Genomic DNA, 13703 nt, shown 5'->3' on the forward strand with positions numbered 1-13703 from the left:
ACCAATGTTTCAACTGTCACTGTATCCTACTGTGTACAAAGTCATTTGTTTTAAGCTTAACGCCCAATCAGCAATATTTCAGCAATATGACGGCGATCTGCAAATAAGCTTTTGGACCAGACAATCCGGTGATACACATCATGAGCACTGACCTACACAATTGGAAATTTGTGACATGGATCCACCAAATTGCCAAGCCTGACCACCACCTCTTACAACAAGCATGGGTTGTTAAAGACCAATTCTAATCAGCATCTTCATGGGTACTGATGTTGAGAGCTCATCAATCACAGAGATCTATATCAATATCATAGCCTCACCATCAGTGCCTTCTCAACAAACCAATGGATAGGTGTTTATCCAGTGATAGATTTATCTCATCAAGTATGCCATATGGAACATGAGTGTGACAACTAGAAAACTTTGGAAACATCTGATGAATGTCATTTGCCATGAGATAAACATGTATGATAAGCAGTTGCTGTGTTGAAAATCCCAAACTTCCTTGCCACAAAAACAGATCATCACACCCTTCTCATTTTTCAGATTCCCATGGACTATGTTGAGAAGCATTGTGTGCATTAAGTGTGTCATAGTTTCTTTGCCATCTGTTTGTCTAGTCAGAAATTGCATTGTCATATTTATCATCCATTTTTTAACTTGTGTGAATCCTTTGGTAGGATCTGACACACATGTATCAGTCCTGAAGACGATTCAGTGTCAGTTTTCCACCATAAAAACAGGTCTGATCAAATAGACACAGCCATGTCAAGAACTGGTGGGTTGACAGATACTTATGTCATTCACCAATTCTAAAAACAAAAGTCAGCGCTGTCTCAATTCTTACTCAGCTAACATTCATCACGCAATGTCATCGCGAGTACATGTGAGATCTACAATAATATACCCACCATAGTTTTTCACAAGGACATCTAGACACAGCAGTGTGCACAGTTTCAAAGCTCTTTGGTTTTTCCTCAAGAAAGATGCCAAAATAGGAACGCCTTCAGTCTGCAAAAAAGACAGGTGAATATTATGAAAATAGCATGTGTTCCGTCCTGATCTAGGACTGTGAGTATGGTTTTACGTTGCTTTCAGCAATATTGGAGCAATCGTACACCAGAAAGGGGCTTTGTGCATTGTACCCATGGGGGTGGGTCTTGAGAATGACAAGCAAACACATTAACCCCTAGGCTACCCCACTGCCTTCAACCTGATCTAGACTCTAATTACTGTAGAATACACTGTTTTTTTTAGTTCAAAACCATATCACTACCTTGTTGAATTTAGATCATCACGTTGTGATATACTGATATACTGGGAGCACCTCCAACAAAAATACAAAAACATCATCATCTACCATAAGACAGACAATACAATGTGTGTGCAAAATCAAACATAATCACTATCAAACATATAAGATCCAAATATCTTGCAAAACACTATTTCAGCAATTACACAGCCCCAATCTGATCAGGGAGTAAGTCTTCTGTATGGTAGAATATGAGCATTGGCAGATACTTACAAGGATCGGCCTTATGTCAATCTTTAGGGGGGAACTGAAATGAGAGATTAACAGGTTGTTATAAACATCACAAGGACTTTTACTCATTTCAGAAAATTGACCATAGTTTACCATTTGTCTTTAAAGAATAAATGCTAAAAATGAACATAACCTATCAGACACTTGATTATGTCAAGTTGAGCACTACTAGCTGGTTAAGAACATAAATAGCAGGAAATCTATTCACGCATTCATTTCAACACTCACCTTGCTATCATGGTCAGAGCTCTCACTGTTGTCAGTCGTGTGATTTCATTTTTTAATCTCTCCAAGAAGATTGGTAAACATTCTCTAAGCTCAGCTGCTAAAGAGTCTCCAAGATTGCAAATAATCTGACCCCTGAAATCAAACAGTAAATCTAATAATACACATTGTGATACTAAACATGTTGTCTTTGAAAGAAGTATACAAGAAAAAACAAGACCCATAAATACAAGAGCAAAACACAGGATTATGAATGTGACTTGATATCACAGGTTAAAGAAAAGAAAACCTCAACATTACTGACAGGCTCTCAGCTTGTTTGAACCTTTTGGTAGGATTTGACGCACATGCATCAGTCCTGAAGACGATTCAATGTTAATTTTCCACCATAAAAACATGTCTGGCCACACAGACACAACCATGTCAAGAACTGGTGGGCTGACAGATACTGATCGGTTGATATTGTAGTAAAGTCATTAGCACCAAAACATTGTAAGTATTGAAATTTATTCTCAGGTCAAATTAACATGTATTCACCACAGGGTAACTCAAGACTTGGCCCATTTTAATACTTTAGGGAATACTGTCACAACTGCTTCAGTGTTCCATTTAGTGGGATTAAAACAGATTGGCAGTGTTTAATGAGCTGTGAAGTTTCACCGATTGGAGAGTATGCCCAGCCTGACTACCTTTGCCTAAAATCCTGTAACCACTTCTTTGGCTTTTCTTTAATTTCACATGTAAAATGACTAGCTTGCACATCAACTCTGGTAATAGTTAGATTATCCACAGTGGTTGTCATGGTACTGAACATGAGCTAGATTTCACCATGTTCACTATGAGATGATCAGAGATATTTACCATAAGGTGACAAGAAGGAAACAGGTTAAACTCACAGATTTGACAGCCCTACATTTCATCAACTCACATGCATGAAATGGCTCTCTCCTTCACTTCCTGATCAATGTCTGCAGCCTTGAGCCTCTTCAGCGTGCAGCCATAGAGGTCCTTAACATATGGCTTGTAGTCAAATGATACCTGGGTTTCTGAAACAGACATTGTCAGATACAAACTACTGGCAACAGCTGAACCTAGACACAAAGGATGAGAGTAAGTTGAGAGCTTGTCCTGGCACATTGTGAACAATACTTTATACCCCTGTCCCAAAAATGTTTCATGTGGCTGATAAGACATTCTTACCCTCAATATATGTGCTGTCAAATGCAGAGCAACGTTGTCCTTAGCTTTTTAAAATATACATATGTGGCAGCTGTCAACTTCAGCTAACCTCAATACATCGATTGTTTCTTGCACTGTGTCACAAACAGAATTAATCCAGCTATATGAAATTTGTCATAGTCTAGCTAAGCTGCTCTGAATCATAACATGTGAGAAACCAGTACAGCACACATACCTAGTGGCCGGAGGACCTTGACCAGCTGTTGGGTGACCAGAAGGGCCTCTGAAGTGATCTTGTAGAAGGGATCCCCAACAGCATGAACTATTGGCTGGAACAAAACCAGTTGTGTCACGACTACTGAATGCTTCTTATGATTTCTTTTACAAGATGGTGTTTGCTGGGAAGGATTAGACATATATACATTTACTTATTTCATATAGTCATTTGGTTGGTTTGTTGCTTAACATTGCACTCAGCAATATTCCAGCTATGAGGTGGCGGTCTGTAAATAATCAAGTCTGGACCACACTATCCAGTGATCAATAGCATGAGCATCAAACTATGCAACTGGGATACGTTGACATGTTTCAACCAAGTCAGAGAATCTGACCACCCGATCCCATTAGTCACCTCTTACGACAAGCATGGGTTACTGAAAACTCGAACAAACCTGTAGAGGTTTCTGATTCTTTGAAGAAAGTCCTCCTTGGGGTACGTATAAGCATGTCCATATTAAATTCCTACGACAGTTGTAACAATATTTTAATAAAAAACTTGTTTTTGTCTTGTGAGACCACCCCTACAGGGCCCTCCAGGGCCTCTACAGCCAAAAGCAGGTAACTCTCGCCGTCTACCTCGTGATCAGACAGAATGTGGGGAGGCGGGTGGCCGTACCCCAAGGAGGACTTTCTTCAAAGAATCAGAAACCTCTACAGGTTTGTTCGATTCTTTTTAAGAAGAAGTCCTCCTTGGGTACATATAAGCATAAGACAGACTCCCATAGATAGTGAGTTACACCTCCGCCCTCTGTGTGGAGAACAGTCTGCCCAAATTACGAAAGTGAAGCGATGTGACGCGTTAAAGCCAATTTGAAGTGTTTGTCCAGCTAAAAGGTATGGATGAACGTGCTCGGACGGCTCTAAATAGTCGCTGAGCAGATCTCCACAATGGGCAGTGCCACGGCATACCTTTGGTGTGGTCACTGCCCTAACCGAATGAGTTTACAACCCATCTGGAGAATAAAACCCATGGTGAATATAGCCCAAACAATGGCAGAGACCTTGAAATGGTTTGCTTGTTCGCTGAAATGCCAGCCGTACCACTGCCATAACAGTAGAACAGTTGAACATGTGTTACATTTGACCACTTTCTAAATGGCATTGTGTAACCATAGCAGAACAGTTGTTTATCCTTACGGATAGACACCGTTCTTGTGATATAAGCCTTGAGATTCGTATGGACATCTAAGACATGTACCACGTCGTAGAGAGGTACTGGACAAAGGAGGCTGAGTAAAAGCCGGAGATCCATAGATGCCGTTACTTGAAAGGAGCCTTCGAACCTTGGGCTGACCCTGTGAAAGACGGTCAAGTTCAGGATCCGCTGACATTGCGTGAATGTCGCCGACCCATCTGCCAGACATTACCGTCACAGGGAAAGCTGCCTTCAAACTTAACAGCTTGAGAAAGAGCCGACAAATTGAAAAAGAGAGGACTGGACATCCAATCAAGTCAACGATTGACAAGTCCCACGGGGGACTAATCCGCCTGATGGATTCTGACGCTGCACAATGGGGGTGGTGGCCCAAGAGTACACCATCGGCAGGAGTAGTATCTGATAGAAGAAGCGGCAAAGCTGGCTTCTCATCTAGATTGCAAAAACCCCAATACTCTGACTAAATCTGTAGAAAAAGGGATTGAGAATCACCAGCGCGCACAACAGGCCCATCTGCCCCCACACTGAACGCTTGTCGAATCCCTCCGCAAAGCCAGAATTTGTCTGCAACTAGTGCAGGAAATCCGCTCGCTTGGAAGCGATTCCGGACAGTGGCCAAGCCACCTGCTGAATCCTGGGATTCAGTTGGGGCGCTCCACTTGGGATAGCAGATTCGATTGAAAGGGTAATGGAACAGGAGGCTGAGTCAGCTTGTGAGGGAGGCCCCTGTTTGACTCAAGATTGATGGCGTCAGGGTCTCCCGTGAAACCCCCTGGGTAGATTTCCGGCATCTGTCCACTTCAAGTGAGGAACCAACCACTCTGAAAGTGGAAAACAATCTCGCAACTCTCCGATTGAGACCACAGCTCTGCTAAAGCCTGCTGTAAAGGTCGCATCCTCGGACGCGCACGCCAGATAATGACCACTGTCGCCATGTTGCTTAGCAACTGGAGCCATGTCCGTGTCGATGCCACGGGGAACTCGAGAGATTGCAAAGCAACCCTTCTGAACCCTGGTAAGGCGGTTTGGAGACGGGGATACCACGCTACGCCGTGTCCCGAATCTCTCTCCCCAGAAAACCAGTCTGTGTAGACACCAGTTCTGATTTCTTGTGTTTGATAATCCAATCCCGCTTGTGGAGAACATACATGTACCCCAAGGAGGACTTCTTCTGGAAAAGCATAATTCTGATCTTCACGGGTTTATTTCATCATGAGAATATGTCTCTGATGACTAAAATAAGATGAAAAAAGCACTAAAAGAATGTACATACATGATATGAGAGTGAACAATAGTTTACGGCTGTTAACTTCGTCGCTATGACAAACAGGATATTTTGAAGGGGGAAGAGAGAGAACATGAGTGGAATGTTGTCAGTGTTGCAGGTTGAAATAATCCAGCCATTTATAAGATAGCAACCAGATAGTAATCATGTCCAGGAAGAAAACGAGTTGATAGTCTGGAAATCATCAGTATACCATGACACACTTTACATCTGGAATCACACTGTAACTCTCTAAAATGTATGCAATACACACCTATAAACGGACATGTTTACAGAGCCAGCATGGCAGTTAAGAGCCCATCGGTGTTTAACCAAGTGCTTTGTTTGTTTAGAGTTCAACACCATACTCAGCAAAATTCCAGCTAAGATGTCAGGGCTGTAAATAATTGAGTCTAGGCCAGACAGACCTGTGATGTATGAACAACAATACCCATCCATCAGTGTTTGATTATACCACTCAACCAACACTACTAGCATATCTCTAATTCATCCCAGATTGCTACAGATCTAAGCATATACATACTGGCACAACAACTCGGATGTGTGGGTGGAACACGGCAGGTGGGTGGTGAAGGAGGATCGTATTCAGGAAAGACAGTGTGTCAATCTTCATGTTGGAACTTGTATTCTTGTCACTGAAAAGCAACAAGTTCAAATATTCTTAATATTAAAGCAACAAATCATCCATACACTCTCATGTCTTACTGGCATTCTATCACTTAACAAAGATGTTCAGAGCCCAGTGTTTCACTTACAAGGCAAGATTTGCATGTCTGAAACAAAAACTCAGACACTTATTGTTTGACTTTATATTCCTCTGCACATTGATTATGTTCTCATGCAATATATATCTCAAGCAGGACTGACTGACTGACTGAGTATGTTTTTACGCCGTTTTTAGCAATATTCCAGCAATATCACGGCAGGGGACACCAGAAATGGGCTGCACAAATTGTACCCATGTGGGGAATCGAACCCAGGCCTTCAGCGTGACGAGCGAACGCTTTAACCACTAGGCTACCCCATCGCCCCTTCTCAAGCAGGAATATTCTACAGATTATCCCTGAGGAGAGGTACTTTCTACAGCATATTCCAGAGCCTGGGGAATACTCTGGAGTAAATCCATGAGGAGAGGTTTTTCTTCAAAATGAAGGACCCATACTAACAAAACAATGGTACCACTAGAAGTATATATAAATGATTGCACCTACCCAAGTGAATACTGAATGCCTGGTATTAAAGCAGTAAGGTGGTCTGTGAGAGCTCCAGGGAGAACCAGAACCAGCTCTGTGAGGAGGCTGAAGCAGCCCTGGCGAGTCTTGATACTCTTTTCTTTCAACTGTTTGTGGATAGCTCTGATAACATCTGGGACCTGAGTCTGTAGCATTGTCAATGGGCTGGAAAACAACAGGACTGACTGACTGACTGACTGAGTGAGTTTGGCTTTACGCCGCTTTTAGCAATATTCCACCAACATCACGGCGGGGGACACCAGAAATGGGCTTCACACGTTGTACCCATGTGGGGATTCGAACCCGAGTCTTCGGCGTGACGAGCCAACGCTTTAACCACTAGACTACCCCACCGTCCCCAAAACAACAGGAATTCATTAGGCTGATCAAACATATATGGTTCCTTACCACTGGAACGACACAAGCTTTACACATTACAACTCTCAGAAGAAGAATAGGAGCTATTCTTACCCATCTTCCTGTTCCATAGAGTCAGGGTTGGCGGAGGCCTGAGGGCGAGTCTGGCGCAACAGTGTAATGTAAGCATGGAAGATGTCAGCCTTCACGTTCTCTTCTCTTTCTGTAAAAGATACAGGGTATCACTACATAATCAGTGACAAAGAAAAGGTCAACAAACAATCATGCAAACACAAAAAATCTATCAAAGAGGGAGTGAGTGAGTGAGTGAGTGAGTGAATGAGTGAATGAATGAATGAATGAATGAATGAATGAATGAATGAATGAATGAATGAATGAATGAATGGTTTTATGTTGCTTTTAGCAACATTCCAGCAATATAACAGCTGGGGACACCAGGAATGGGCTCCATACATTGTACCCATGTGGGAAACGAACCCGAGTCTTTGCCCCTGGCATATGAATGATCTAGCCCAACAAAAGGTGCTTGACAGCATGAGCAATGATCCATGCCAGTGAGGAATATAGACACTATATCAGTCAGGTCACACAATGTAACAACCCATCCTCATTAGATGACAGACTCTGGCATGAAAGGAGCCCTTGATACCTTTTCTGTAATGGACTCAATATGGGTGAGGTGAGGTGAAATGGGGTTTAACGTCATGCTTGAGAATATTTCGCTCATATGACGACGTGCATGCGTGTGTATGTGTATGTGCGGTTGCTTGTACTAGCCCAGACTTAAGCTGGTTTTATAGTGCTAGCCCACTGATATACCATGCCGCAGTGAAGCATGAATACCCCACTCAGAAACATTATACTGACTCGGGAGCCGACCAGTCCTTGTTGTACCCATTAATGCCGAGCGCCAGGCAGGGACCAACAAGTACCATATTTTAACGTCTTTTGGTATGATGCGGTCGGGGATCGAACTCGCGATCTTCCGCTCTCGAGGCGGACGCTCTAACCACTACACCACGGAGGCGGTCACTCCATATGGGGGACACTTTGAAACATTCTCATAGTGAAAAATACTAAACAAGGCTCTGACAATACTTCACCTTTGAATCTGAGTATGAGAGCTGGGGACACAGTTTTGTAGAAGTCGATCAACATCTCATGCCGAGTGCCCATGATAGCATCAAGACATTTTGCAGCCGCCCTGCGCACCTTCCAACTCATGTCATCATCATCACTGTATTCCTCCTCTGAACCTCTGAAACAAGATGCAGGAATATAACCAGAAAAGTATAAACATAATGCACAAACAGAAGCAGCCCCATTCCCTCCTTACCTTACTGCACCCCACCCCACCCCACTTCCAATTGTGCCTCTAACCACCAAAATACCAAAGATACTGTAAGTGGCTAAATGCAGTGCACTTGTGAAACAGTAAGTCTAACTACAAGGTTATCAGCACTTTAAGTATCTCCCGTGTAATGATATCACTTCCAGTTTGGAAAAGCATGTCTCATACACAACAACTGCAAAACTGAAAGTCACCATAAAAATGTAATCAAATACAGAAAGTAGGTTACAGTTATGTAACAGAGACAAACGCAACAAGCTGTCATAAACAAATATTTAAATAAAATAAACCTTCCCACTTAAGACTTTCAAGTATCAGAATTCTAGTTAAAATTGCAAAATGTAATTTTCTGACTAAAACTGATATTTTATACTTATCCTGACTCATGCTAATTATGCTTGTCTCCTTCCTCTTGCGAATGATAGTGGAACACTTGAAATCCCTTGAAGTTCCCTTTAAAAAAGCGGACGTAAAATCACTCACCCAAGAGTAGCATCCCTTTCCTCCCTTTGGCGCCCAAATGGTCACATGATCGGCCATATTTGTCACTCTCTCCGTATGTAAGCCCGACACCCGGGATTTACAGGGAAATCCAGAGTGCCATAAGAGGGGAGGTTGGGAGGGCTAACCTCTTGAGTCAGAATAAGTATAAAATATCAATTTTAGTCAGAAATTTACATATTTTTCCTTATCCTGACTCATACTAATTATGCTTGCAGAATCTGCCGGAAACGGTGGTGGGTCAAGCCACGTTCTGGATTCACTGATCACTCATGCTTGTCTGTCCTAGACGCGTGCATGGACTTATAGCCATTGCCCCAAGAGCGTTGGTTTTCACAAGTCACGTGATAAAAGGGGTGAGATTTACTCAGCGCCTTTGTGGAACCGTTAGTTGTTGTGCTACAACAAGTGGCCCAAACTGGTGAATGCCTGAGACGTCTTCAGTGGCAATGTCGCTGAGGTAGTGGTTGGCAAACACCGTGTTCGATCTCCAAAAGCAGCCCTCCATTATAGTTGTAATCGAGCAGTTTCTATGTAGAGCAAGTGTTGACGCCAGGGGTCAGACTTTGTGTGGATTGGAGGCTCGTGGAGGCTCAAGTCCTGCTGCTTTATAGGCCCTTAGTATAACGGCTCTCATCCATATCGATATTGTTGTCCATGGACTTCAGTGGGCGTCTCAGTGGATAAGGGGATGAATAGGCGCTTGAATTTTCGTCTGCTTGTTTTGGTTCTTTGTAAGTAGACTTTAAGTGCTCTGACTGGGCATATGGATAGATCCTGTGTATCCTGTGGCCCAAGGACTGTAGATAGTGCTGGGATGTGGAACTGTCTGTCAGGCTGACCAGGCAGTTGGTTCTTGGCGATAAAATCCCATCTCAGTCACAGATGTACGATGTCACAATGTCTTGATTCAAATCGTGTTCATTCAAAATCCAGAGCATGTATTTCAGACATCCTTGCAGCTGTTGCAAGGGCGATCAGGAACAGCGTTTTCTCTGAGTTAGTAGTTCAAAGGATGTCCGTTCTAGAGGCTCGTAGGCATCACTGGTGAGACGTTGTAAAACTACATTGAGATCCCAGGCAGGAGCCTTAAATTTCTTTTGTTGGTCTTCCAACTTGAACGAGCGTAATAGTGCCAGAATCTCTGGTACTTTGGTCAGCTTGATACCCGTTTTCATGGTGATAACTGTACTGAGGGCCGCTAAGTACGTTGAAAGTGTTGAACCTTTTAAGTGTCTCCTCTGTCGTAGATGACATAAGTATTCCGCCACTTGAGGATGTGTTGCTTTCACCGCTGTAAAGCCTTTCCTCTTTGCATATTGTTCAAATCTCTGCCACTTGTCGTTGTACAAGTTGCGCATTGATCTGTGTAGAGCTAGTGTAACTGCTTCCGCTGCTCTGGCGGAGTACCCTCTAGTCTTCAGGCAAGCTTTACTACGTTCCACGCGTGTAGTTGGAACAGTGTCGGGTTCCCGTGAGCTTGCTTGGTGTGAGGATGGACGAGTAGGTTCGACCACTCTGGTAGTTTCAGGGTTGAACTTCCCAGTTCTTGTATGAGGATGGGAAACCATTCCCTCGCTGGCCAGTAGGGCGCGACCAATATCAGTTGCAACGTAGTCGTCTGCTTGATTTTCTGTAGTACTTGTGGTAGTAGTGCAGGAGGCGGAAACGCGTAAGCGTTTAGTCCTTCCCATGAGATGCTTAGAGCATCTGTTGCCCATGCCTGAGGATCTGGAATCGGTGAGACGAACGTTGGTAGTTGTTTGTTGAACTTTGTTGCAAACAGGTCTATAAGTGGGGATCAGCAAACTTAGATTTGTTGGAGTAGCGTTGGGACGTCTGACGAATCACGTTAGCCAAAGTGTCGATGGATTTAATCATCATTACTTCCCTGGAGTCGTGAGAAACTTCTCTGGCGACTTCTTCAATTCCTCCTCCGAAGATGTAAGATGATGACCATGGTGTTCTGTATAGAGCCTTGGTGAAACGTTCACTCCAAGTACATGCTGACAATAACCCTTGTCTTCTCAGGAGAGTCAAACCCGCTGAGGTGGATGCTAGGTGCTCCGACATAAATTGATGGTCTCTCTTCTGCATAAGTAAAGCGGAGTATATCATCCGGTCTTCTTCGGCCGAGGAATTCTTGAACTTCAAGATGAGAGTTTCGTTGATAGCCCTCGATCTGGCTAATCCGAAGAAAGTACGTCTGGTGGTTGTATCCAGCTGCGCTAACTCCTTATGCTAAATCTTGTAAGTTCTTTGACGTGAATCGGTGATAATCTCATAGTCATCATCAACCTCTGGAGCCTTCAGAATGGGTTCCATCCTATGTAGAGGGAATTTTTCTGGCACTGAATGTCGAGGTGTGTTGACTCTGCGACTTGCTGGCTTTATCAAAAGCTGCATTGAGGTTGTCTGGTACTTGAGAGATCGGGATGGTTGGTAGAAAGGTGAGTGTGTCAAAATTATCTTTGGACATCTTGTAGGTAAACGCCTCATCTGTGTCCTTAGAAGGTGATGATAAGTCCATTGGTGTTCCAGGAGTTAATTTCCGAATCAGAGAAGACGCCTTCACCTTCATCCTCTGATTTAGACATTTCTCGCTCCAAGGATGCACGACGACTTGAGTCTCTATAGGATGATCTATAAGATGAGCTTCGCGCAGCTGAACGATCCCGATGTCCTGGAGATTTGAGATATTTCTCTAGATCTTCACGAAGGTGGATTCTTTGACGTAGTTTCCCCTCTGTAGGAGTGTCTTCGCGCAGGCTCTTGATGGGCGTCAGAGTCCGATGGAGATGACGACTCATATCTGCAACATTTGTAGGGTTCGGGAGAACATCTAGATTCCTTCCTACGTGGAGACTTCTTAGCAACACTCTCTGGGGCGTCTACTTCAGACGGGGAAGATCGTCAGTGCAGGCTTCCCTCTTCATCTTGATGTGGTGGGGAGCCTTCACGCAGGCTAGTAGACATTGTAGTGGTCTTTATAGCAGCCTTTTCTTGAGCAAAAACGACGTTCCATCATCGACATCATCTGGTCTGTAAACTGTTGCTTGAACAGTCCCGGGTTGAAGTTCTGCGTTGTCTGAAGAGACTGCTGCAGGGATGATGCATCTGATACTGAAGAGACGCTCATCTAAGGCTCGCTGCCCTCGTGAAGAGTTGACGCTGCTGCTATCTCTGCTACCCGATGTCTGCGTTGATAGTAGGTCTTCTGTCAATGTCTGCGCTGATACCAATGTCGATGTAGCTGTAAAAGCAGGCTTCATCTTCTTACTGGCGATGGCGACTTCAGGTCTGAGGATGGGTGGATCATCATAAGCATCTGCTTCTTGAGGAGGAACAATCTTGGCTGAGAAAGGCCTCGTCTTCTGAGCAGAGCTGATCTTAGACTTCGCTGAAGTCTTCACAGTAGTAGCCTTCTTCTTCTGCTTGAAGCTGAAGATTTGGCCTTCTTTATCTGCGATGAGGTCAGCTCAGTAGACGATGATCTCTTATGGCCTCCGGCGTTCACCTCTGGTACATCGACCTGCTCCTGAGAAATGTTCAGTAATTCACTCAAATTATGAATATCTGCAGCAGTTGTTAACACAAAGTTATCAGTGCAATCACTCGATTTAGACATGAATTGTGAATACGTACGTACCCAGTCCTTAGCACGTCTATGGATGGAAAAAAGGTAATTAGTAAATTCAACCGAATTTAAATTTACACAATACTTACAGCGAGAGCTGAAAGAACATGAAACAGTGCAATTAGGACATAATAAATGCGGGTCTGCCGCAGACACTGGGTACCTACAATGTGCCATATAGGGACCCAGGTGCTCTCACAACCGTCCTCAAGGGTGAAGAAGGAGAGAGTGACAAATATGGCCGATCATCTGACCATTTGGGCCCCAAAGGGACGCTACTCTTGGGTGAGTGATTTTACGTCCGCTTTTTTAAAGGGAACTTCAAGGGATTTCAAGTGTTCCACTATCATTCGCAAGAGGAAGGAGACAAGCATAATTAGCATGAATCAGGATATGGAAAAATCACACTTTATAAATGTGGGTTGGGCAGGCGGGCAGGCAGGCAGGCGGGCGGGCAGGCAAGTGAGAGTCGAAGAGGTTTTAAATCGATTTTAGCAATATTCCAGTAACATTTTCATGAGACAGGACCAACGACAATAACAACTTACTCTTCATCCTCTTCTTCAGCTTCAGTGTCCATGGCTTCTTCATCATCATCATCATAGTTGTAGTTGGGATCATGGCAGATATACTGCAGGCAGATTGTGATGATCTGGGGATTGACAGAATTCAACATTTGTCAATGTACTAAAGAACTAAGTCTTATTCAAATATTCATCACAAAATGTTAGCTTGGCAACTTGACTTTTTGAATCGGGACATAGGTGGTCCCATCATCTGCAGGTCACTGTACAGAGATGCTCCCTCATGTAGCACAGGAGTGAGTGAGTGGAGTTGTACGCCACATTCAGCAATATTCCAGCTATATGGTGGCAGTCTGTAAATAATCGAGTCTGGATCAGACAATCCAGGGATCAACAGCATGAGCATCGATCTG

The 13703-nt window shown here is 43.7% G+C and overlaps 1 protein-coding gene across 1 annotated transcript in view; it reads right to left on the reverse strand.

Annotated features, from left to right (window-relative positions):
- Positions 1 to 13703, reverse strand: part of LOC124285627 (cullin-associated NEDD8-dissociated protein 1-like) — a 52160-nt gene that overhangs the window by 27798 nt on the left and 10659 nt on the right. Inside the window, exons 9-18 of the mRNA XM_046721887.1 lie at positions 13315 to 13418; positions 8381 to 8535; positions 7371 to 7479; positions 6879 to 7064; positions 6191 to 6302; positions 3183 to 3276; positions 2697 to 2814; positions 1772 to 1903; positions 1526 to 1559; positions 912 to 1011 (exon numbers count right to left, since the gene is read on the reverse strand). Coding sequence (XP_046577843.1) covers positions 912 to 1011; positions 1526 to 1559; positions 1772 to 1903; positions 2697 to 2814; positions 3183 to 3276; positions 6191 to 6302; positions 6879 to 7064; positions 7371 to 7479; positions 8381 to 8535; positions 13315 to 13418 — 1144 coding nt within the window. The remainder of the gene's footprint in view (positions 1 to 911; positions 1012 to 1525; positions 1560 to 1771; positions 1904 to 2696; positions 2815 to 3182; positions 3277 to 6190; positions 6303 to 6878; positions 7065 to 7370; positions 7480 to 8380; positions 8536 to 13314; positions 13419 to 13703) is intronic.

This window comes from Haliotis rubra, unplaced genomic scaffold (assembly GCF_003918875.1).
Source record: "Haliotis rubra isolate DU_JTF1 unplaced genomic scaffold, ASM391887v1 Scf364, whole genome shotgun sequence".
NCBI lineage: Eukaryota > Metazoa > Mollusca > Gastropoda > Lepetellida > Haliotidae > Haliotis > Haliotis rubra.